Below are 22,658 nucleotides of genomic sequence, written 5' to 3' on the forward strand. Positions count from 1 at the left end.
GTGGGGGGGCGAGCTCAGCGCTGAGCAGGGGCCCCCCTTGCCTTGCAGAGCTGGGGAGCAGAACCTGATCCCGGCGATGAACCGATCCATGTCCGTGCCAGACACAGGGTCCCTGTGGGACACGCATACCTCAGCCTCACAGCCCGCAGGTAAGGGGGGCGGCGCAGCTCCGGGGGGCTCCAGCGGGGGGCGCCACGCAGGGCCTGACGCTCCCGTCTCTCCCGCAGGCGGTGAGGCCAGTCTATGGGATATACCAATTACTTCTTCAACTCAGGGTCCAATCCTAGAACAACTGCAACTGCAACAGAAAGTAAGTGCCGGGCCCCAGGACGCCTGGGTTCTCTGGGAGGGGAGTGGGGGCTGGGGGGTTAGAGCAGGGGGGCCTGGGAGCCAGGACTCCTGGGTTCTCGCCCCGGCTCTGGGAGGGGAGTGGCGGCTGGGGCGTTAGAGCAGGGGGGGCTGGGAGCCAGGACTCCTGGGTTCTCGCCCCGGCTCTGGGAGGGGAGGGGGGGCTGGGGGCTTAGAGCAGGGGGGCCTGGGAGCCAGGACTCCTGGGTTCTCGCCCCGGCTCTGGGAGGGGAGCGGCGGCTGGGGCGTTAGAGCAGGGGGGGCTGGGAGCCAGGACTCCTGGGTTCTCGCCCCGGCTCTGGGAGGGGAGGGGGGGCTGGGGGCTTAGAGCAGGGGGGGCTGGGAGCCAGGACTCCTGGGTTCTCGCCCCGGCTCTGGGAGGGGTTACAGCAGCGGAGTTGGCTGCCGTTCGGCAGCGGGGCTACGTGGGATCTCAGCGCTGCCCGAGTCCCTGGCAGCTGGGTGGGTGGCGTGGGGGGCTCTGCCAGCCGGGGCCCCCTGACCCGCCCTGCCCCCGGGTGCCGCAGCTCCAGGAGCGGCGCGATGCGGAGCTCAGGGCTAAGCGGGAGGAGGAGGAACGCAAGCGGCGCGAAGAGAAGCGGCGCCAGGAGGAGCAGAAGCGGCGCGAGGAGGAGGAGCTGTATCGGCGCAAACAGGTCAAGGCCCCCCTGACCCCCACGGACCCTCTCCCCAGCTCTGGGGCAGGACTCCTGGGTTCTCTCCCCGGCTCTGACAGGGGAATGGGGCCTGGTGGGTCAGAGCGGGGCGGGGGGCTTGGAGCCTGGACTCCTGGGTTCTTTCTCCTTTAGCACGCCTTCGGGCCTCAGTTTACCCTTGTGTTTTAGGGGCCCTGATCTGCTCCCCAGAGGGGTTGTGGGGCTCCCATGAAAGGCAGAGACCCCGGGTGTCTGAGGGGGGCCATTGCCCCCTCCCCCCCAGGGTCCCCAGATCCCCACTTTGTTCTCCTGGGGGCGGCCGTGGGTCACGAAGCGCCGCTCTGGGCTGGGGGGCTCTGGGCCGTCCCCGGTAACGCCCCTGCTCCCCGCAGTGCCGGCAGCAGGAGCTGGTGCTGAAGCTGCTGCAAGCGCAGGGCGTGGCGCCCTGGGGGGGCCTGGCCAAGCCCCCCGGGGGCATGAAGGCCCTGCTGGAGCTGCAGGAGAGCGAGCGGCAGCTGCAGAAGCAGCAGCGGGCGCAGCAGAGAGCGGTGAGTGGCCCCAGGCCCCGCCCCCGCGATCCAGCCAGGCCCCGCCCCCAGCCAGGCTCCGCCCCCAGCCAGGCTCCGCCCCCAGCCAGGCTCCGCCCCTGTGATCCAGCCAGGCCCCGCCCCCAGCCAGGCCCCGCCCCCAGCCAGGCCCCGCCCCCAGCCAGGCCCCGCCCCCGTGATCCAGCCAGGCCCCGCCCCCGTGATCCAGCCAGGCCCCACCCCCAGCCAGGCCCCGCCCCCGTGATCCAGCCAGGCCCCGCCCCCGTGATCCAGCCAGGCTCCACCCCCAGCCAGGCCCCGCCCCCGTGATCCAGCCAGGCCCCGCCCCCAGCCAGGCCCCGCCCCCGTGATCCAGCCAGGCCCCGCCCCCGTGATCCAGCCAGGCCCCGCCCCCGTGATCCAGCCAGGCCCCGCCCCCGTGATCCAGCCAGGCCCCGCCCCCGTGATCCAGCCAGGCCCCGCCCCCGTGATCCAGCCAGGCCCCGCCCCCGTGATCCAGCCAGGCCCCGCCCCCGTGATCCAGCCAGGCCCCGCCCCCAGCCAGGCCCCGCCCCCAGCCAGGCCCCGCCCCCGTGATCCAGCCAGGCCCCGCCCCCAGCCAGGCCCCGCCCCCGTGATCCAGCCAGGCCCCGCCCCCGTGATCCAGCCAGGCCCCGCCCCCAGCCAGGCCCCGCCCCCAGCCAGGCCCCGCCCCCAGCCAGGCCCCGCCCCCGTGATCCAGCCAGGCCCCGCCCCCAGCCAGGCCCCGCCCCCGTGATCCAGCCAGGCCCCGCCCCCGTGATCCAGCCAGGCCCCGCCCCCAGCCAGGCCCCGCCCCCAGCCAGGCCCCGCCCCCGTGATCCAGCCAGGCCCCGCCCCCGTGATCCAGCCAGGCCCCGCCCCTGTGATCCAGCCAGGCTCCGCCCCCAGCCAGGCCCCGCCCCTGTGATCCAGCCAGGCTCCGCCCCCAGCCAGGCCCTGCCCCCGTGATCCAGCCAGGCCCTGCCCCCGTGATCCAGCCAGGCCCCGCCCCCAGCCAGGCCCCGCCCCCAGCCAGGCTCCGCCCCTGTGACCCAGCCAGGCTCCACCCCCAGCCAGGCTCCGCCCCTGTGACCCAGCCAGGCTCCACCCCCAGCCAGGCCCCGCCCCCAGGCTCTGCCCTGGCCCCGCCCCCAGGCTCTGCCCTGGCCCCGCCCCCAGGCTCTGCCCTGGCCCCGCCCCCAGCCAGGCCACACTCCCAGGCTCTGCCCTGGCCTTGCCCCGGCCATGTCCTGCCCCAAGCCAGGCTTGGCGCCGCCCTGCCCCACCCAGGAGAAGTGTCCCATCCCCTCTGCAACCAGCCGCCCTGCCCCAGAGGTGGCTGCGTCTCGGGGCCGGGCGAGGGGTCCCCGGGTCACCTGCCGCCCCGCCCCAGAGGTGGGCGCGTCCCAGCCCCGGTTGCGGTGACCTGGCTTTCCCTTCCCAGCACGGGGGGCTCGGCATGAACAGCCCCTCGCAGTGGGGCGCCGACTCCAGCCAGCTGTGGAGCAGCCATGAGAAGAGCAGCCCGTGGGACGAGGGCGTCAAGAATGTGAGGAGCCTGGGCCTGAAGAGCAGCCGCAGCAGCCCCTCCCTCGGGTGAGCCCATGGGCTGGGGGCGGGGCAGGGGCTGTGGGTCGGGAGTGAGGGGCACCGCCGGGGGGGGACTGGGCTGCGGGGCGGGCAGGAGGGGCACAGGGATGGGCCTGTGGCTCTCTCTGACACCCCTCCCCCCCACAGGGACAGCTACGGGGGGCCGGGCCGGCAGAGCCGGAAGAAGACGGACGAGGAGGAGAAGCTGCTGAAGCTGCTGCAGGGGATCCACAAGCCCCAGGACGGCTTCACGCAGTGGTGCGAGCAGATGCTGCATGTCCTGAACAGCTGCAGCAACCTCGACGGTACGCCGGCACCCGGACGCCTGGCTTCCTTGTGCCCCTGGGGGGTGCTGGGAGCCTTCTGCCTCAGTTTCCCCGCCTTCTGCCTCAGTTTCCCCGCCTTCTGCCTCAGTTTCCCCACTCCCTGCCTGTTTTCCGCAGCTCGCAGGCCTCTCCTCGGCCTCGTGGGTGGGTGCTTGGGGGGGGGGGCGACGGGGGCTGGCTCTCTTTGACCCCCCCCCACCTTCCCCCCCCCTGCAGTCCCCACGGTGGTGGCGTTCCTGAAGGAGGTGGAGTCCCCCTACGACGTGCACGACTTCATCCGCTCCTACCTGGGCGACACCCCGGAAGCCAAAGAGTTTGCCAAGCAGTTCCTGGAGCGCCGCGCCAAGCAGAAAGCCAGCCAGCAACGCCAGCAGCAGCAGGTAGGGGGCGCTCTCCCCTTGCCAGGGGGGGAGGGGCAAGGGATGGGGCGCCGCACTAATCCCTCCCCCCTTCCCACCAGGAAGCCTCCTGGCTCAGCTCCAGCAACCTGCCCTCCCCGTTCCCGGCCAACCACGGCACCAAACAGCCGCCCTTCGAGGGCAGCCAGCCGGTGAAGATCAAGAGGAGACCGGTCATGCTGCACGCTGACCCCAGCATCCTGGGTAGGGTGGGGCCTGGACGCCTGGGTTCTCTCCCTGGCTTGGGAAGGGGGGTGGGGGCTGGTGGGTGAGAGCAGGAGGGGCTGGGAGCCAGGACTCCTGGGTTCTCTCCCTGGCTTGGGAAGGGGGGTGGGGGCTGGTGGGTGAGAGCAGGGGGAGCCAGGACTCCTATGTTCTCTCCCCGGCTCTGGGAGGGGCGGGGGCCTGGTGGGTGAGAGCAGGGGGAGCCCGGACGCCTGGGTTCTCTCCCCGGCTCTGGGAGGGGAGTGGGGGCTGGTGGGTGAGAGCGGGGGGGGGGCTGGGAGCCAGGACTCCTGGGTTCTCTCCCTGGCTTGGGAAGGGGGGTGGGGGCTGGTGGGTGAGAGCAGGGGGAGCCAGGACTCCTGGGTTCTCTCCCCGGCTCTGGGAGGGGCGGGGGCCTGGTGGGTGAGAGCCGGGGGGGGGCTGCGCAGCCGATTAACCCTTCGTGCCCCGCTCTGCCCCCAGGCTATTCGCTGCACGGCCCGTCAGGCGAGGTGGAAAGCATTGACGACTACTGAGGTCTCGTAGCAATAGGAACTCTGCTGCCTTCTTAACCGATTCAGTCTTACCTGAATGTGCACTGCGAAAGGACGAGGCGGCCGTGCTGCGCCCTCCCCTTTCCTCCGCCCCGCCCCCTGGCGAGCGGGGGGCACTGGGGCTGGCGGGGGGGGCGGGGCGGCGCGCGCGCTCGGATCAGGGGGCGCCGGCGACCCGCCTTCGGACGAGGAGTATGTGTGAGCACTTCTTTCTCCAACACACGAAGCACCTTAAAATGCAACCCGCTGATGCACTTTATCGAGACTTTTTACAAAGAACTGATAAAAAAAAAAAAAAAAAAGGAAAAAATGGATTTTTTTGTTGATTCTGGAGGAAATTTTTATAAAGAAACTTTAAAAACAAAACAAAAATCGCTCTAGGAAACACTGTTATTTTCACACAGGACGAGGAGAGACGTGAAAATTCGAGAAGGGGAAAAGAGAAGATTTCATTTAAAAAAAACACAAAACAAAAAAACCCACAAAAATAGAAAACTTGAAGAAATGCACTTACTGCCCGGCCCGCTTGTCGCGAGCTGGCCTGGTGTCTCGCGCTGCGGGGCCGGATGTAAATATCGCTATATACACAGCTTGACACGGGAGGTTTGCTCTCGCCATGTTCGTTTTTCTCTTTTTGGAAGAGACCTTGCGGTTTTTTTTGTTTGTTTCTTTTTTTGAAAGTTGCACAACCGTGAAACAACCGACTTGCCCCTCCCGTTGGTTCCCTCGTGGTGCCCGGGAGGAGTGGGGCAGAACGGCAACGCTAATGACGGCAGCCGACTCCGGTCCCTGGAGCCGGGTGCTCTTCCCGCGAGCTCCCGCTACTCACCTGGCTCAGGGCGAGCTTCTAACCGGCAAAGCTCTCCTGGCTTCCTGCCAGTTCCTGTCCCCCGTTACGGGCCGCCCGGACGCCTCGGAGCTCCCCCGTTACGGGCCGCCCGGACGCCTCGGAGCTCCCCCGTTACGGGCCGCCCGGACGCCTCACCTCGCTTCCTGCAAGCTTCCAGGCCCTGCAAGCTCCCTGCATCAAGCTCCGCCTCCCCGGCTGGATTTCTTCTACAAGCTCCGCCTCCCCAGCTGGATTTTTCCCCACAAGCTCCGCCCCGTGAAGCCAGCCTCCTCTCTGCCCCGCTGGGCATTACGCTGCCCAGCTGATAGGAAGATGATTTCTTCTGCCCATCGTTTTTTGGGGGGGTTGCGAGGCCCCTTTCTTTTATTAAGCTCTCTGGGCATCTCGTTTATTTAGCCTTTCCCGCGCCCCGTTAGATGTGCGCCCCCAACCCAACGGCCCTTGGTTGGGGCGGGGGTTTGTTGGTTGGTTTGGTTCTCTTTTTGTTTTTTTTGTTTTTTTTTTTGATGGAGGAGCATTTTTGTGCGTGCGGCGGCTGGGGGGGCTTGACCCCGCCCCACACTCATTGATGAATGTATCTTTGGACAAGAATTGGAAAGCCGAAATCCGCCAGCCCCTCCCAGCACCCGGCTGGGGCTGCGGCTTAGACCCAAGTAAATAAAGCTCCGGTCACGCTCTCTCGAGGTAGAGAGAGAGAGATTTTTTAAAAACGGAGACACAGTTGGGTTTTCTGTGACCGATCCCCACCCGGAGAGGTGAGACATTTCTCTCTCAATAATGCAGCTGTACAGATTTTGGTGGGGAGGGAGAAACCGTTGGTTCGTTTGTTTTCTCGTTTTTTATTTGGGCTTGAATATTTTTTTTTTTTTTAATTGCGCGTATGGATCTGTTGTTTCTTTGTTTACAGCCCGTCTCTGGGGCCTCGTGTCTCACGGGACGGTTGCCACTACACAGGGTACCTTTCCGAGTCGTCGAAATCTTCCCGAGGAGGAGACGTTTTTATTTTATTCCCCCTTCCCCCCCCACCCCTCACAAGTCATCCCGTTGGAAATCAGTGTGCGGGAGGAGGGACGTTCTCCCAGCCTTCGCGCGAGACGCCATGAAGCTTTTCCCCGTTTGCGGCGAGCCAGGAACCCCGCGTGGAAGACGTCCCGCCGAACGGCCAGACTTACAGTTTCTGACGGGTGTTCTTCCTCCCCCCGCCTCTGGATTGTTGGTGTTGTGTTTTGTTTTGTTTTTTCAAACCAGTGCAGCTTTTGGGGTTACCCCCCCCCCAGCCCATTGGGTTTCCGTTTGTTTTTTAACGTTTGTGGTTTATGAATTTTTCAATCGACCAAATGGCAAAGACACTTGTTTTTTTGTTTTTTTTTATTTTTGAGATGTATGTCGAAAGTTGAGGTTGGTTTCTTTTTTCTTTTTGGTCTGGGACCTCCTTGGTTTTGGTAGGCCCTACAGCAAATACTGTGAGGTTCCATGGTTACTGTGTTAGCGGGAATAGGGGGTTACCCTGCCTCCTTCCCCCACCTCTCCTTCGCTCGGTCAATGGATCAAAGGACACAAGATTTGGATGTGACCTGATCTGGTTTTTCACCCCCTTTGCCCCCTTCAGTCAGTATTGGCCTGTAGTGGCCTCCGCGCGGTCAGCGTGCAATAGGCCGGCAAAGGATTTACCCCCCACCCCTGTTTGCTGTGTCACAGAGCCCCCGCGGTGCCGGGGGGGCGACTGAATCTCCACCTGTGGGCGAGGGTCCCGCACCTCGGGCCAGCGAGGGTCCCGGGGGGAACCAATGAGCTGATGGTGTCCCGGATCCGGCTGGGAGCACCCCTTGGGACACATGGGGCAGCAGGGGACAATCTGACGCCCTGGGATCTCCGGCTAACCTCAGTCCTGGGCCGCCCCCCTGGACTGGGCTCAGGTGGGGGGCGACCAGCTCTCACCGCGCCCCCAGTCGTGTTTGAATTTGCCACAAGAATGTATTCGGTGATTTGTCGCTCTCGGACCTTTCCAGCTAAGGGCTGTCTCCTCGGTTCGCTTCTCCCCCGGCTATCCAGCAGGGTGGGGGGGCATTTACACCCCCCCAACCCCCGAGCAATCTGACTCTACAGGGGTTGAGCCGAACCATCTCCTCTGGCCCCACGGTGGAGACCGGCCGCCGGCAGGACGTTTTCTATCCACCGCGGGGGCGTTTCCCCGGCCGCACGGGTTCCTGCAAAATTTGCCTTATCTCCACATTGGGTGTTTGGGTTTTTTTCCGAAGAAAAGGGAAACTGAGGCCGGGGCAGTATTAGCCCGGTGGCCAGCCCCCGGGCCGGGCCGGGCCGGACGTGGGTTTTCTATCTAGCAATAACGAACTGAACTCGGTCGCTTTCCACCCGCTGTGGGGGGGGGCCGGGCGGCGAGCCGTGCCAATGCGCATCCGCCCGCCGGACTCGCGGGGACCCCCCCCGGGGATTTCTCAAGCCGCCCGGCGGGGTCAAGCCAGGGGGAGGAACCCCCTGGTTCTTGTGTGTGTGTCTCGCCCGCGTGGAATTAAAGTTTGTAGATATTCCCCGCCCCCGCCCACGAGAGCCGGTCTCTTTCTTCTGCCGTCTCCACCCCCGGTTTGGGGGGGTACAGAAACTTGGAGGGGTGTTTAACCCCCCCCCTAGAAAGGCGGGGGGGAAACCTTTGCCAGCAAAAACCAGTGCCCAGGGGATGGAGGCAAGGGCTGCATATGCACCGGTGCCTTGAAGGGGACCCCCCTGAAGTGGGGGGCTGTCTGGCCCTGGCCCTGCCCCGATGGTGGCATGAGCATCTCTGAAATCTGTTTACACCACCCCAACCGTGCTGGTATTTAAGGGAGCGAGGTCCACAGCCCACAGCAGGAAAGGCGGGGCCTGCCTCAGTTTCCCCAGGTGCTAGAGTGGCTGCCACTATGTCTGCCTCCCTTGCTAAGTATTAGTAGGAGGATGGGGGGCTTTTCCTAGCCCCTCTCCAGAGGGGGCTGACACCCAGGACTCCGGGGTTCTCTCCCCCCCCCCCATGCTCTCAGTGACAAACTGGGTACAGATTTCCACTGGTCTCTGGCAGGCAGGGGTAGTGCGGTGTAAACCCCCCACCCCAAGGACTTGGGGGGCACAGGGTAGCCACTGGCCCATCCCTGAATGTGCTTGCCAGCGGGGGAGGGGGAGGGGCTGAAATCAGGATGCCTGGGTTCATTCCCTGCCCCCACACAGCCATACGCCTGGGGTCTCCCCCGCCCCCAGCTGGGCAAGGACACCAGGCTCCAGGGACCCGGACTCCTGGGTTCATTCCCTGCCCCCACACAGCCATACGCCTGGGGTCTCCCCCGCCCCCAGCTGGGCAAGGACACCAGGCTCCAGGGACCCGGACTCCTGGGTTCTTTCCGCAGCACCAAGCGGCTGGGCTGGTGATTCCCTCCCCCTTAATGCGAGTTGCTGGGGGGCAGCCACTCTGCTCGTGCCCCCCCCCCCCCAATGGCAGAGGCCAGTTACTGCAGCGGACTGGACACCTGGCAACCCCACCCCATAATATAATGATCTCTGGGGCAGGAGCAGGGACCTCCCCCTAAAGAACAGGGAAAGGGGGAGGGGAGTGGAGAGTTACAAGCCCCACCCCTTTCAGGGCAGGGGGGTGCAAGGTGACTAGGGGCATTTAACCCCACAGTTGTTCTCCCCCCAAGCCCTGGAGAGAACCCAGGCGTCCTGGCTCCCAACCCCTCCTGCTCTAACCCTCCGCCCCGACCCCCAGTAACAACAGGGAGGCAGGTGGTTGGTTTTGGTCGGTTTACGGTTTTACGCGGTGCCGGGAGCCGGCTACAAACACCCCAGCGAAGAACAGCCCCCGCCCCCCCTCCCCAGCCAACAGGGTGAGAGAGAAGCCCCTAGGGGGGCAGGACAGGAGGCCCCACCCTGTCTAACTTTGCCCCTCCTTAGACTCAGAGTCAAGGGCCCATCTACCCCGGTAGCCTGCTCTCTCCCCTCACCCCCACCCAGGTGGGTGGGAGGGGCTACAGGAGCCTGGGGTGCACCCCCCCATATGGGGGAGGAGCCACGCACAGTGGGCAGGGCAGATCAGCCACTCCTCCCCCGGAGAGCCTTGGGAACACGGGGGAGGGTGTACGAGGGGGCAGGATAATTGGGGTGTAACCCTCCCCTCCTCTGCCCTACAGCAGACAGGACCCTGCCCCAGCTGTCAATCATCTCATGCCCCACCCCCAGGTCAAAGGTCACTGCTGGACACAGGCCCCGCCCACTCAGCAGGCCGTTTTTCTTTCCTTTCAATCAGAAGAAGAAAAAAAAATTGGCAGAAATTAAAAGGGGAGGGGCCCAGAGGGGCTAAAGCCACGCCCACTCCCTGCTGTGGGTGGGGCCAGTGGCAGACACGCCCCCAGGGTGTGGGGCAGAAAGGGGCTAGTTCCAGATTTTCAGGAAGCTGTCCCAGGAGCCGGTGGCTACGGCCATCCCGTCATCCGTCACCCCCAGGCAGCTCACGCGGTTGTCGTGGCCGGCCAGGACCCCTGCGGGAGGAGACGGGGGTGAGGCCAGCCCCTGAGAACCCAGGAGTCCGGGCTCCCAGCCCCCCTGCTCTAACCACCAGCCCCCACTGCCCTCCCAGTGGCCGGGGAGAGAACCCAGGCGTCCCGCCTCCCAGCCCCCCCGCTCTAACCCACCAGCCCCCACTCCCCTCCCAGCGCTGGGGAGAGAACCCAGGCGTCCTGCCTCCCAGCCCCCCGGCTCTAACCCACCAGCCCCCACTCCCCTCCCAGAGCTCGGGGAGAGAACCCAGGAGTCCTGGCTCCCAGCCCCCCGGCTCTAACCCACCAGCCCCCACTCCCCTCCCAGAGCTGGGGAGAGAACCCAGGAGTCCTGGCTCCCAGCCCCCCCTCCCCTCCCAGAGCCGGGGAGAGAACTCAGGAGTCCTGGCTCCCAGCCCCCCTGCTCTAACCCACCAGCCCCCACTCCCCTCCCAGAGCCGGGGAGAGAACCCAGGAGTCCTGGCTCCCAGCCCCCCTGCTCTCACCCACCAGCCCCCACTCCCCTCCCAGCGCCGGGGAGAGAACCCAGGCGTCCTGCCTGCCAGCGCTGACCTGCGCGGTCGCCCTTCATGGCGTCCCAGATGTTGCAGTTGAAGTCGTCGTAGCCGGCCAGCAGGAGGCGCCCGCTCTTGGAGAACGCCACCGAGGTGATGCCGCAGATGATGTTGTCGTGTGAGTAGAGCATGAGCTCCTGGTCGGCCCGCAGGTCGAAGAGCCGGCAGGTGGCGTCGTCCGAGCCCGTGGTGAAGGCGTTCCCGTTGGGGAAGAACTGGGCGGGGAGGGGGGCGTCAGGGAACCCAGGAGTCCGGGCTCCCAGCCCCCCTGCTCTAACCACCAGCCCCCACTCCCCTCCCAGAGCCGGGGAGAGAACCCAGGAGTCCTGGCCCCCAGTCCCCCATGCTCTAACCACCAGCCCCCACCCCCCTCCCAGAGCCAGGGAGAGAACCCAGGAGTCCTGGCTCCCAGCCCCCCCTGCTCTAACCACCAGCCCCCACTCCCCACCCAGAGCCGGGGAGAGAACCCAGGAGTCCTGGCTCCCAGCCCCCTTGCTCTCACCCACCAGCCCCCACTCCCCTCCCAGAGCCGGGGAGAGAACCCAGGAGTCCTGGCTCCCAGCCCCCCCTGCTCTAACCACCAGCCCCCACTCCCCACCCAGAGCCGGGGAGAGAACCCAGGCGTCCGGGCTCCCAGCCCCCCCTGCTCTAACCACCAGCCCCCACTACCCTCCCAGAGCCGGGGAGAGAACCCAGGCGTCCGGGCTCCCAGCCCCTCCTGCTCTAACCACCAGCCCCCACTACCCTCCCAGAGCTGGGGAGAGAACCCAGGAGACATCTCCCCCGAGATGGGTGGGATTTCTAAATTGGGTGGGATGCTGCGGGGGTGTGTCCGTCCCATGGGGGGCGCTGGGGGGGTTATGTGAAGCTCGGTGCATATGGGGGGGCTGGGGGAGCGGGGCTCACACACACACACTGGGGGGTCTGAGGGGTCCCACGGACGGACACACGCGGCGTTGATGTCGACTCGTGCCCGGTGAACGTCCGCGTGCGGGGGGAGGTGGTGGAGGGGGATCGGGGGGCCCGCGGGGGGGCCCCGGCACTCACACACACGGCGTTGATGTCCGACTCGTGCCCGGTGAACGTCTGCCGGCACATACTGTCCCGCACGTCCCACAGCTTGATGGAAGCGTCGCAGGCTCCGGACACGAAGCTCCGGGCGTCGGGGGCCAGCGACAGGCTCATCACGTCCCCGCTGTGCCCCCCGAACGTCGTCGTCTGCTGCCCCGTCTCGATGTCCCACAGCGCGCTGGGGGGGCGGGGGAGAGGCTGGGACAGCTGCTGGCCCCGCCCCTCCAGGCCCCAGCCCCTGGTCCCGCCCCCAGCCCCGCCCCATCCCACTGGCTCCGCCCCCCACTCCACAACCCTCTCCCCCCCCCAGCCCTGCCCCCTATACCGGCCCCACCCTTCCCCAGAGGAGGGAGGGGGGCACTCACCAGGTCGTGTCCCCGGAGCTGGTGATGATCTGATTGTCATCAAGGAATCGGCAGCAGGACAGGTAACCTTTCGGGGGGGACGGCAAGATGCTGATCAGCTCGGGGCCGGGGCGCCGGCCGGGCCGGGAACCCAGGCGTCCGGGCTCCCAGCCCCCGCGCTGTAACCACCAGACCCCCGTCCCCTCCCCCAGGCGGGAGTACACCCCGGCGCCCGGGCGCTCACCCGTGTGGCCCGGCAGCTCCCGGCTCACACGCACGTTCCCCTCCCGGGTTTTCAGGCTGTAGATGGAGCAGATGTTGTCCAGGCCCCCGCAAGCCACGTAGTTCCCCGACGGGGCGTAGGCGCAGGTCATGACCCAGGAGGAGCGCAGCGGGATGGCGTGGACCTGGGGGGAGGGAAAGGTGGGCCCATCTGCCCCGGCATCCCGGCTGCTTCCCGCCGGGCCCATCGGCCCCGGCATCCCGGCTGCTCCCCGCCGGGCCCATCGGCCCCGGCATCCCGGCTGCTCCCCGCCGGGCCCCTGCATCCCGCCATCCGTCCAGCTCCCGCCACCCCAGCCCATCTGCCCCGGCACCCCGCCATCCGTCCAGCTCCCCCCGCCATCCGTCCAGCTCCCCCCACCCCAGCCCATCTGCCCCGGCACCCCGCCATCCGTCCAGCTCCCCCCACCCCAGCCCATCTGCCCCGGCACCCCGCCATCCGTCCAGCTCCCCCCCGCCATCCGTCCAGCTCCCCCCACCCCAGCCCATCAGCCCCGGCACCCCGCCATCCGACCAGCTTCCCTCCCCTCCCCCTGGGCCCATGTGCCCCGGTGGAGGAGGGCTGGGCTGATTGGGGGAAGTACCCACAGGTGGGGCCACGCCCTAACCAGGCCACACCTGGCCCTAGTGAAAAGGGCTCGGGGAGGAGCCGGGTGCGGCTCACGCCAGCCAAGGAGCGGGAAGGGCAAAGGGAGGCTCTGGCCTGGCCTTGTTTAAGGCCTAAGGGGGGTACTGGGGTGCAGAGGGGCAGCCCGGGGATAGGCAGAGGCAGCTGGTCCCACCCCCTTACCAGCGATGAGTGGCCATCACAGTCTGCGTCTGCCCCAAGGAAAGGGGGCTGGAGGACCACCGGCCATCGCCACTGAAGCAAGGTGGGCTTTGGGGGTTCCCCTGGGAGGGGAGATCCAGAGTGGGGGGGGTCCTACTGGGGCAGCACCCCATGGAAAGGGGCCCTGGGGCAGGCAAGACACCGGCCAGCGGGAGGCTTCAAGTTCTGGACTCGATCGGACTCCCGGACCGGCCAGCAGGAGCCCCCCCCCTCCCCCCCCGGGGGTCCGGCCTGCCCCCCCTCACCTTATTCGTGGTGTAACTGTCCCAGATGATGAGTTTCCCATCCTGTGAGGCGCTCACCAGCAGCCTAGGGGGGAGAGACCCCATGTGAGCACAGCGGGGACCAGAGGCCTGCCCCCCCCGCTGGCAGGCTGGCCCCACTGCCCCAGGGGGTGCTGTGGGGGCTCAGCAGGGGGGGTTCTTCCCCCCCCGCCCTGGCAGGGCTGGTGCCCCGGAGCAGATATGAACCCAGATGCTTCTAATTTAGGAGACTCCACTTCGAGCCTTCCCCAGGCCCAGGAATGGGACGGGAACCCCGGAGTCCGGGCCAATCAAAACCAAAGCTGATCCCGGCCAATGGGATAAAAGATCCTCGATTGCTTCTGGGCCTGAAAGAACTGAAGCCCCCCCCAGGGGAGGCCGCGGCCGGGCGGGGGGGCCCCGGGGTCCCCGGCGGCCCCCCCCCCAGGGGAGGCCGCGGCCGGGCGGGGGGGCCCCGGGGTCCCCGGCCGCCCCCCCCCAGAGGTGGCCGCGTCCAGGCGGGGGGGCCCCGGGGTCCCCGGCCGCCCCCCCCAGAGGTGGCCGCGTCCGGGCGAGCTCTCACCTGGAGTCGGTGCCCCAGTGCATGGCGTAGATTTTCGCCAGGTGGCCGCGGAGGGTGCGTCTCGTCCGCATCTGGATCCGCCCCACGGGGTCCATCCCGGCCGTGATCTGGGGGGGTGGGGGGTAGACAGGTGAGGGGCGGAGTGACGGGGGAGGGGCAGGGAGGGACCCCAGCAAGGGGGCCGAGGCCGCAGCCCAGCACGGCTCACCTGGCTCAGAGTGGAGTCGCCACATGCCTTCCTCGCGTCCTGGGGGGGGACGGACATCGGGTTAAAATCCGAACCGCCCAAGCCCACTCCCCTCCCCGAGCCGGGGGGGGGAGAACCCAGGCGTCCTGGCTCCCAGCCCCCCCCTCCCCTCCCCGAGCCGGGGGAGGGGGGAGAACCCAGGCGTCCTGGCTCCCAGGCCCCCCCTCCCCTACCCGAGCCGGGGGGGGGGGAGAACCCAGGCGTCCTGGCTCCCAGCCCCCCCCTCCCCTCCCCGAGCCGGGGGGGGGAGAACCCAGGCGTCCTGGCTCCCAGCCCCCCCCTCCCCTCCCCGAGCCGGGGGAGGGGGGAGAACCCAGGCGTCCTGGCTCCCAGCCCCCCCCTCCCCTCCCCGAGCCGGGGGAGGGGGGAGAACCCAGGCGTCCTGGCTCCCAGCCCCCCCTCCCCTCCCCGAGCCGGGGGAGGGGGGAGAACCCAGGCGTCCTTGCTCCCCCCCCCATGCAGACAGCAAGGGGCGCTGTCCCCCCCCCCCAGCCCTGCCACCAACACAAACAGCCACAAGCGCAGGGGAGAGGGGGCGGGGGATGGGCTGGGGGCCAGGACTCCTGGGTTCCGCGCTCGGGGGGGGGCTCTGCCCCCCCCCCACTCACCCGGATCTGGATGCGCAGCTGCTCCGCCTCCTGCCGCAGCTGCTCCAGCTCGCTCATGGCCGCGGCCGGGACCCTGCGGGGGGTGGGGGGTTAGCAGGAGCCCGGACCTGCCGGGCAGAGAACCCAGGCGTCCGAGGCCCCCCCCTTCCCCAGAATCCGGGCAGAGAACCCAGGCGTCCCAGGCCCCCCCCTTCCCCAGAATCCGGGCAGAGAACCCAGGCGTCCGAGGCCGCCCCCCCTTCCCCAGAATCCGGGCAGAGAACCCAGGCGTCCGAGGTCCCCCCCCCCAGAATCCGGGCAGAGAACCCAGGCGTCCGAGGCCCCCCCCTTCCCCACAATCCGGGCAGAGAACCCAGGCGTCCGAGGCCCCCCCCTTCCCCAGAATCCGGGCAGAGAACCCAGGCGTCCGAGGTCCCCCCCTTCCCCACAATCCGGGCAGAGAACCCAGGCGTCCGAGGCCCCCCCCTTCCCCAGAATCCGGGCAGAGAACCCAGGCGTCCGAGGCCCCCCCCTTCCCCAGAATCCGGGCAGAGAACCCAGGCGTCCGAGGCCGCCCCCCCTTCCCCAGAATCCGGGCAGAGAACCCAGGCGTCCGAGGTCCCCCCCCCCAGAATCCGGGCAGAGAACCCAGGCGTCCGAGGCCCCCCCCTTCCCCACAATCCGGGCAGAGAACCCAGGCGTCCGAGGCCGCCCCCCCCTTCCCCAGAATCCGGGCAGAGAACCCAGGCGTCCGAGGTCCCCCCCCCCAGAATCCGGGCAGAGAACCCAGGCGTCCGAGGCCCCCCCCTTCCCCAGAATCCGGGCAGAGAACCCAGGCGTCCCAGGCCGCCCCCCCCTTCCCCACAATCCGGGCAGAGAACCCAGGCGTCCGAGGCCGCCCCCCCCTTCCCCAGAATCCGGGCAGAGAACCCAGGCGTCCGAGGCCCCCCCCTTCCCCAGAATCCGGGCAGAGAACCCAGGCGTCCGAGGTCCCCCTCCCCAGAATCCGGGCAGAGAACCCAGGCGTCCGAGGCCGCCCCCCCTTCCCCAGAATCCGGGCAGAGAACCCAGGCGTCCGAGGTCCCCCCCCCCAGAATCCGGGCAGAGAACCCAGGCGTCCGAGGCCGCCCCCCCTTCCCCAGAATCCGGGCAGAGAACCCAGGCGTCCGAGGCCGCCCCCCCCTTCCCCACAATCCGGGCAGAGAACCCAGGCGTCCCAGGCCGCCCCCCCCTTCCCCACAATCCGGGCAGAGAACCCAGGCGTCCGAGGCCGCCCCCCCCCTTCCCCAGAATCCGGGCAGAGAACCCAGGCGTCCGAGGTCCCCCCCTTCCCCAGAATCCGGGCAGAGAACCCAGGCGTCCGAGGCCGCCCCCCCCTTCCCCAGAATCCGGGCAGAGAACCCAGGCGTCCGAGGCCCCCCCCTTCCCCAGAATCCGGGCAGAGAACCCAGGCGTCCGAGGTCCCCCCCCCCAGAATCCGGGCAGAGAACCCAGGCGTCCGAGGCCGCCCCCCCCAGAATCCGGGCAGAGAACCCAGGCGTCCGAGGCCCCCCCCCTTCCCCACAATCCGGGCAGAGAACCCAGGCGTCCGAGGCCGCCCCCCCTTCCCCACAATCCGGGCAGAGAACCCAGGCGTCCGAGGCCGCCCCCCCTTCCCCACAATCCGGGCAGAGAACCCAGGCGTCCGAGGCCGCCCCCCCTTCCCCACAATCCGGGCAGAGAACCCAGGCGTCCGAGGCCGCCCCCCCTTCCCCACAATCCGGGCAGAGAACCCAGGCGTCCGAGGCCGCCCCCCCCTTCCCCAGAATCCGGGCAGAGAACCCAGGCGTCCGAGGCCGCCCCCCCTTCCCCAGAATCCGGGCAGAGAACCCAGGCGTCCGAGGTCCCCCCCTTCCCCAGAATCCGGGCAGAGAACCCAGGCGTCCCAGGCCGCCCCCCCCTTCCCCAGAATCCGGGCAGAGAACCCAGGCGTCCCAGGCCGCCCCCCCCTTCCCCACAATCCGGGCAGAGAACCCAGGCGTCCGAGGCCGCCCCCCCCTTCCCCAGAATCCGGGCAGAGAACCCAGGTGTCCGAGGCCGCCCCCCCCTTCCCCAGAATCCGGGCAGAGAACCCAGGCGTCCGAGGCCGCCCCCCCCTTCCCCAGAATCCGGGCAGAGAACCCAGGCGTCCGAGGCCCCCCCCTTCCCCAGAATCCGGGCAGAGAACCCAGGCGTCCCAGGCCGCCCCCCCCTTCCCCACAATCCGGGCAGAGAACCCAGGCGTCCGAGGCCGCCCCCCCCTTCCCCAGAATCCGGGCAGAGAACCCAGGTGTCCGAGGCCGCCCCCCCCTTCCCCAGAATCCGGGCAGAGAACCCAGGCGTCCGAGGCCGCCCCCCCCTTCCCCAGAATCCGGGCAGAGAACCCAGGCGTCCGAGGCCGCCCCCCCCTTCCCCACAATCCGGGCAGAGAACCCAGGCGTCCGAGGCCGCCCCCCCCTTCCCCACAATCCGGGCAGAGAACCCAGGTGTCCGAGGCCGCCCCCCCCTTCCCCAGAATCCGGGCAGAGAACCCAGGCGTCCCAGGCCGCCCCCCCCTTCCCCAGAATCCGGGCAGAGAACCCAGGCGTCCGAGGCCGCCCCCCCCTTCCCCAGAATCCGGGCAGAGAACCCAGGCGTCCGAGGCCCCCCCCTTCCCCAGAATCCGGGCAGAGAACCCAGGCGTCCCAGGCCGCCCCCCCCTTCCCCAGAATCCGGGCAGAGAACCCAGGCGTCCGAGGCCGCCCCCCCTTCCCCACAATCCGGGCAGAGAACCCAGGCGTCCGAGGCCGCCCCCCCCTTCCCCACAATCCGGGCAGAGAACCCAGGCGTCCCAGGCCGCCCCCCCCTTCCCCAGAATCCGGGCAGAGAACCCAGGCGTCCGAGGCCGCCCCCCCTTCCCCAGAATCCGGGCAGAGAACCCAGGCGTCCGAGGTCCCCCCCTTCCCCAGAATCCGGGCAGAGAACCCAGGCGTCCCAGGCCGCCCCCCCCTTCCCCACAATCCGGGCAGAGAACCCAGGCGTCCGAGGCCGCCCCCCCCTTCCCCAGAATCCGGGCAGAGAACCCAGGTGTCCGAGGCCGCCCCCCCCTTCCCCAGAATCCGGGCAGAGAACCCAGGCGTCCGAGGCCGCCCCCCCCTTCCCCAGAATCCGGGCAGAGAACCCAGGCGTCCGAGGCCGCCCCCCCCTTCCCCACAATCCGGGCAGAGAACCCAGGCGTCCCAGGCCGCCCCCCCCTTCCCCACAATCCGGGCAGAGAACCCAGGTGTCCGAGGCCGCCCCCCCCTTCCCCACAATCCGGGCAGAGAACCCAGGCGTCCCAGGCCGCCCCCCCCTTCCCCAGAATCCGGGCAGAGAACCCAGGCGTCCGAGGCCGCCCCCCCCTTCCCCAGAATCCGGGCAGAGAACCCAGGCGTCCGAGGCCCCCCCCTTCCCCAGAATCCGGGCAGAGAACCCAGGCGTCCCAGGCCGCCCCCCCCTTCCCCAGAATCCGGGCAGAGAACCCAGGCGTCCGAGGCCGCCCCCCCTTCCCCAGAATCCGGGCAGAGAACCCAGGCGTCCGAGGCCGCCCCCCCCTTCCCCAGAATCCGGGCAGAGAACCCAGGCGTCCGAGGCCGCCCCCCCCTTCCCCAGAATCCGGGCAGAGAACCCAGGCGTCCGAGGCCGCCCCCCCCTTCCCCAGAATCCGGGCAGAGAACCCAGGCGTCCGAGGCCGCCCCCCCCTTCCCCAGAATCCGGGCAGAGAACCCAGGCGTCCCAGGCCGCCCCCCCCTTCCCCAGAATCCGGGCAGAGAACCCAGGCGTCCCAGGCCGCCCCCCCCTTCCCCAGAATCCGGGCAGAGAACCCAGGCGTCCGAGGCCGCCCCCCCCTTCCCCAGAATCCGGGCAGAGAACCCAGGCGTCCCAGGCCGCCCCCCCCTTCCCCAGAATCCGGGCAGAGAACCCAGGCGTCCCAGGCCACCCCCCCCTTCCCCACAATCCGGGCAGAGAACCCAGGCGTCCCAGGCCGCCCCCCCCTTCCCCACAATCCGGGCAGAGAACCCAGGCGTCCGAGGCCGCCCCCCCCTTCCCCACAATCCGGGCAGAGAACCCAGGCGTCCGAGGCCGCCCCCCCCTTCCCCACAATCCGGGCAGAGAACCCAGGCGTCCGAGGCCGCCCCCCCCTTCCCCAGAATCCGGGCAGAGAACCCAGGCGTCCCAGGCCGCCCCCCCCTTCCCCACAATCCGGGCAGAGAACCCAGGCGTCCGAGGCCGCCCCCCCCTTCCCCAGAATCCGGGCAGAGAACCCAGGCGTCCGAGGCCGCCCCTCCCTTCCCCAGAATCCGGACAGAGAACCCAGGCGTCCCAGGCCGCCCCCCCCTTCCCGAGAATCCGGGCAGAGAACCCAGGCGTCCGAGGTCCCCCCCCCGAGAATCCGGGCAGAGAACCCAGGCGTCCGAGGTCCCCCCCCCCAGAATCCGGGCAGAGAACCCAGGCGTCCGAGGTCCCCCCCCCCAGAATCCGGGCAGAGAACCCAGGCGTCCGAGGCCGCCCCCCCCTTCCCCACAATCCGGGCAGAGAACCCAGGCGTCCGAGGCCGCCCCCCCCTTCCCCAGAATCCGGGCAGAGAACCCAGGCGTCCGAGGCCGCCCCCCCCTTCCGCAGAATCCGGGCAGAGAACCCAGGCGTCCGAGGCCGCCCCCCCCTTCCCCAGAATCCGGGCAGAGAACCCAGGCGTCCCAGGCCGCCCCCCCCCTTCCCGAGAATCCGGGCAGAGAACCCAGGCGTCCGAGGTCCCCCCCCCCAGAATCCGGGCAGAGAACCCAGGCGTCCGAGGTCCCCCCCCCCAGAATCCGGGCAGAGAACCCAGGCGTCCGAGGCCGCCCCCCCCTTCCCCAGAATCCGGGCAGAGAACCCAGGCGTCCGAGGCCGCCCCCCCCTTCCCCAGAATCCGGACAGAGAACCCAGGCGTCCGAGGCCGCCCCCCCCTTCCCCAGAATCCGGACAGAGAACCCAGGCGTCCGAGGCCGCCCCCCCCCTTCCCCAGAATCCGGACAGAGAACCCAGGCGTCCGAGGTCCCCCCCCCAGAATCCGGGCAGAGAACCCAGGCGTCCGAGGTCCCCCCCCCAGAATCCGGGCAGAGAACCCAGGCGTCCGAGGTCCCCCCCCCCCAGAATCCGGGCAGAGAACCCAGGCGTCCGAGGCCGCCCCCCCCCAGAATCCGGGCAGAGAACCCAGGCGTCCGAGGTCCCCCCCCCCAGAATCCGGGCAGAGAACCCAGGCGTCCGAGGCCGCCCCCCCCCCAGAATCCGGGCAGAGAACCCAGGCGTCCGAGGCCGCCCCCCCCCCCAGAATCCGGGCAGAGAACCCAGGCGTCCGAGGTCCCCCCCCAGAATCCGGGCAGAGAATCCAGGCGTCCGAGGTCCCCCCCCAGAATCCGGGCAGAGAACCCAGGCGTCCGAGCCCCCCCCCCCCGGAAGCCGGGCAGAGAACCCAGGCGTCCGAGCCCCCCCCAGCTGCGCTCGCAGGGGCTGCAGGTCGGGAGTGCGGGGCACCGCTGGGCTGGGGGGTCCCCCCCCCGTACCTGGCGCAGCCTCGTTCCGGGGCCGGGGGACTCGTTTCCGGGCCGCTCCCCTGGGCGGAAGGATCCGCTCGGGCCTGGTCTCGCTGCGCGGGCCGGGACTCAGCGGCGGAGGGATCCGCCCCCCCCGCCCGTTCGCCGCCTGCCCGCCCCGGTGATGCGGCTGCCGGCGACCGCGCCCAGAGCCCGGGACAGACCAAGTGCCCCGTATGCGGGGGGAATCACTGTGTGGGCGGGACCACCTCACTTCCTGGGGGGCTAGGACGATACCATCTGGACCTTGCGATGGGCGATACCAAGTCACTTCCTCCAAGGCCGAGTGAGACCAGCTACCCAGGGTTCCGATGGGAGATACCAACTCACTTGCGGGGGTGAGGGTGACATGGGCGGGGCCTCTCAATGGCACATACCAACACACTTCCCGGGGACAGGGTGACAACCATCTACCATATAGGGTGGAGCTTGCCATGGGAGATACCAACTCATTCCTTGGGTTGAGCGAGGCTTTCAATGGCAGATACCAAGTCACTTTCTGGGAAGGGGGGGAAACAATAAGGGGCGGGGCTTGCTTTGGTAGATACCAACTAACTTCCCCGGAGGAGGGGGAAGACCATTTAGCGGGGGGGGGATGGCTAGGAATAGGAGAAACCAACTCAATTCCTGGGGGTGCAGGGTGATACCAATGCCCAAATGGGGGAAGGCAGACAATGGCAGATACCAACTCTCTGGGGAAGCAGGGTGGTGCGGGGGAAACCTAAGGGTGGGAGATACCAAGTCGCTTTCTGAGCGGGCAGGGCAGGGGGGGTACTCTCAGACGGGGGGTACTATGGATAGGAGACATCTCTTTTCCTGGGGGGAAGGGAGAGACCATCTTGCAGAGGTGCGGAGGGAAGGAACTAGACAAGGGAGATACCAATTCACTTCCGGGGGTGGGCAGGGTGAGACCAACTCCAAAAAGCGGGGGAGGGTAAGGATGGATGGGAGATACCATCCCGGAAAGTGGGTTGTACCAACGGCGAAGGGGGCGTGCGTGGGCTCCGACTATACCATCGAAAACGGCAGGGGGAGCTGGGCTATACCAAGTCCCTGAAATGCTCGCGTCCCAGCCACTCACTTGGGCACCTTTTCACCAAGGAACTTTCCACATCCCAGGGCCAGGGAGAGAACCCAGGAGTCCTGGCTCCCAGCCCCCCCTGCTCTCACCCCCCAGCCCCCGCTCCCCTCTCTGAACTGGGGGGAGAACCCAGGCGTCCTGGCTCCCAGCCCCTCCCCCGACTCCACCCACGCGCCCCCCATCCAAGCACGCATCTCACATCTATCTCCCCAGCAAGAGAAGGGGCGGGTTACCTGGTGCAGTCCCCCCCACACGCACTGGGGTCCTGGGGGGGGTCGCAGCAGCTCCTGCTGGCTGGGGGGAGTAGCCCCCCCCCGTTACTCCCCGCGCGGTGGCAGGGCGGGGTGGGGGCGGACGGAGCCGGAGCAGCAGCCCGGTGCAGCTGGGTGACCGCGCGGTGATCGCAGCCAATGGCGGGGGGGGGTGGGGAATTGGGGGACCCCTCCCCTGCCCATCCACCGCCAGCTGCTGCTGCTACCAAATGTGTGTGGGGGGGCATGTCCCTGGTCAATTGTCCCGCACATACACCCCCCCCGGGGGGCTGACGCTGACAGTGCAAACCACAGGGACAGATCTAGAGAGAACCCAGGAGTCCTGGCTCCCAGCCCCCCCTGCTCTCACCCACCAGCCCCCACTCCCCTCCCCTCCCAGAGCCAGGGAGAGAACCCAGGAGTCCTGGCTCCCAACCCCCCCCCCCAGCTCTCACCCACCAGCCCCCACTCCCCTCCCCTCCCAGAGCCAGGGAGAGAACCCAGGAGTCCTGGCTCCGAATCCCCCCCCCCCAGCTCTCACCCACCAGCCCCCACTCCCCTCCCAGAGCCAGGGAGAGAACCCAGGAGTCCTGGCTCCCAACCCCCCCCCCCAGCTCTCACCCACCAGCCCCCACTCCCCTCCCCTCCCAGAGCCAGGGAGAGAACCCAGGAGTCCTGGCTCCCAGGCCCCCCCCCAGCTCTCACCCACCAGCCCCCACTCCCCTCCCCTCCCAGAGCCAGGGAGAGAACCCAGGAGTCCTGGCTCCCAGCCCCCCCTGCTCTCACCCACCAGCCCCCACTCCCCGCCCCTCCCAGAGCCAGGGAGAGAACCCAGGAGTCCTGGCTCCCAGCCCCCCCCCCAGCTCTCATCCACCAGCCCCCACTCCCCTCCCAGAGCCAGGGAGAGAACCCAGGAGTCCTGGCTCCCACTGTTAAATTCCTACACCCACCAGCTCGGTATCTGCC

General features: G+C 68.6%; 2 protein-coding genes across 10 annotated transcripts in view; one reads left to right on the top strand and one right to left on the bottom strand.

The window, feature by feature from the left end:
- Positions 1-8,032, top strand: part of GIGYF1 (GRB10 interacting GYF protein 1) — a 28,375-nt gene extending 20,343 nt beyond the window's left edge. For 4 of the 6 annotated variants that reach the window (XM_084616331.1, XM_084616332.1, XM_084616333.1 and 1 more), the window contains 9 exons: positions 49-149; positions 228-310; positions 876-1,004; positions 1,397-1,552; positions 2,997-3,148; positions 3,290-3,447; positions 3,685-3,848; positions 3,929-4,070; positions 4,554-8,032. In XM_084616331.1, the coding sequence (XP_084472457.1) occupies positions 49-149; positions 228-310; positions 876-1,004; positions 1,397-1,552; positions 2,997-3,148; positions 3,290-3,447; positions 3,685-3,848; positions 3,929-4,070; positions 4,554-4,606 (1,138 nt within the window). In that variant the 3' untranslated portion in view covers positions 4,607-8,032. The remainder of the gene's footprint in view (positions 1-48; positions 150-227; positions 311-875; positions 1,005-1,396; positions 1,553-2,996; positions 3,149-3,289; positions 3,448-3,684; positions 3,849-3,928; positions 4,071-4,553) is intronic. The other 2 variants (XR_014709810.1, XR_014709811.1) reach the window with 2 other exon arrangements.
- Positions 8,033-9,246: 1,214 nt separating this feature from the next.
- GNB2 (G protein subunit beta 2) lies at positions 9,247-21,802 on the bottom strand. Of its 4 annotated transcripts, none has more exons than XM_084616335.1 (10): positions 21,675-21,802; positions 14,773-14,845; positions 14,126-14,164; positions 13,918-14,024; positions 13,338-13,401; positions 12,226-12,388; positions 12,003-12,069; positions 11,614-11,815; positions 10,565-10,781; positions 9,247-9,994 (listed from the first exon to the last, which is right to left on the bottom strand). In XM_084616335.1, the coding sequence occupies exons 2-10, from the start codon at positions 14,827-14,829 to the stop codon at positions 9,888-9,890; spliced, it is 1,023 nt and encodes a 340-aa protein (XP_084472461.1). In that variant the 5' UTR covers positions 14,830-14,845; positions 21,675-21,802; the 3' UTR covers positions 9,247-9,887. The 4 variants fall into 4 exon arrangements, with proteins under 4 accessions (XP_084472461.1, XP_084472463.1, XP_084472462.1 ...); XM_084616337.1 differs by lacking the exon at positions 21,675-21,802 and adding an exon at positions 20,570-20,676; XM_084616336.1 differs by lacking the exon at positions 21,675-21,802 and adding an exon at positions 20,331-20,674.
- Between the last annotated feature and the right edge of the window lie 856 nt (positions 21,803-22,658).

Source organism: Lepidochelys olivacea (assembly GCF_965140295.1).
Source record: "Lepidochelys olivacea isolate rLepOli2 genome assembly, chromosome: 28".
In the NCBI taxonomy this organism is placed as follows: Eukaryota; Metazoa; Chordata; order Testudines; family Cheloniidae; genus Lepidochelys; species Lepidochelys olivacea.

Excerpts from the sequence above, each read along its gene's own strand:
- GNB2 (XM_084616335.1), bottom strand. The coding sequence starts at position 14,829 with ATGAGCGAGCTGGAGCAGCTGCGGCAGGAGGCGGAGCAGCTGCGCATC. Across the intron at positions 13,402-13,917 it reads CACTGGGGCACCGACTCCAG|GCTGCTGGTGAGCGCCTCAC; the intron begins GTGAGAGCTCGC and ends TCTCCCCCCTAG. Across the intron at positions 12,389-13,337 it reads ACAGTTACACCACGAATAAG|GTCCACGCCATCCCGCTGCG; the intron begins GTGAGGGGGGGC and ends CCCTCCCCCCAG.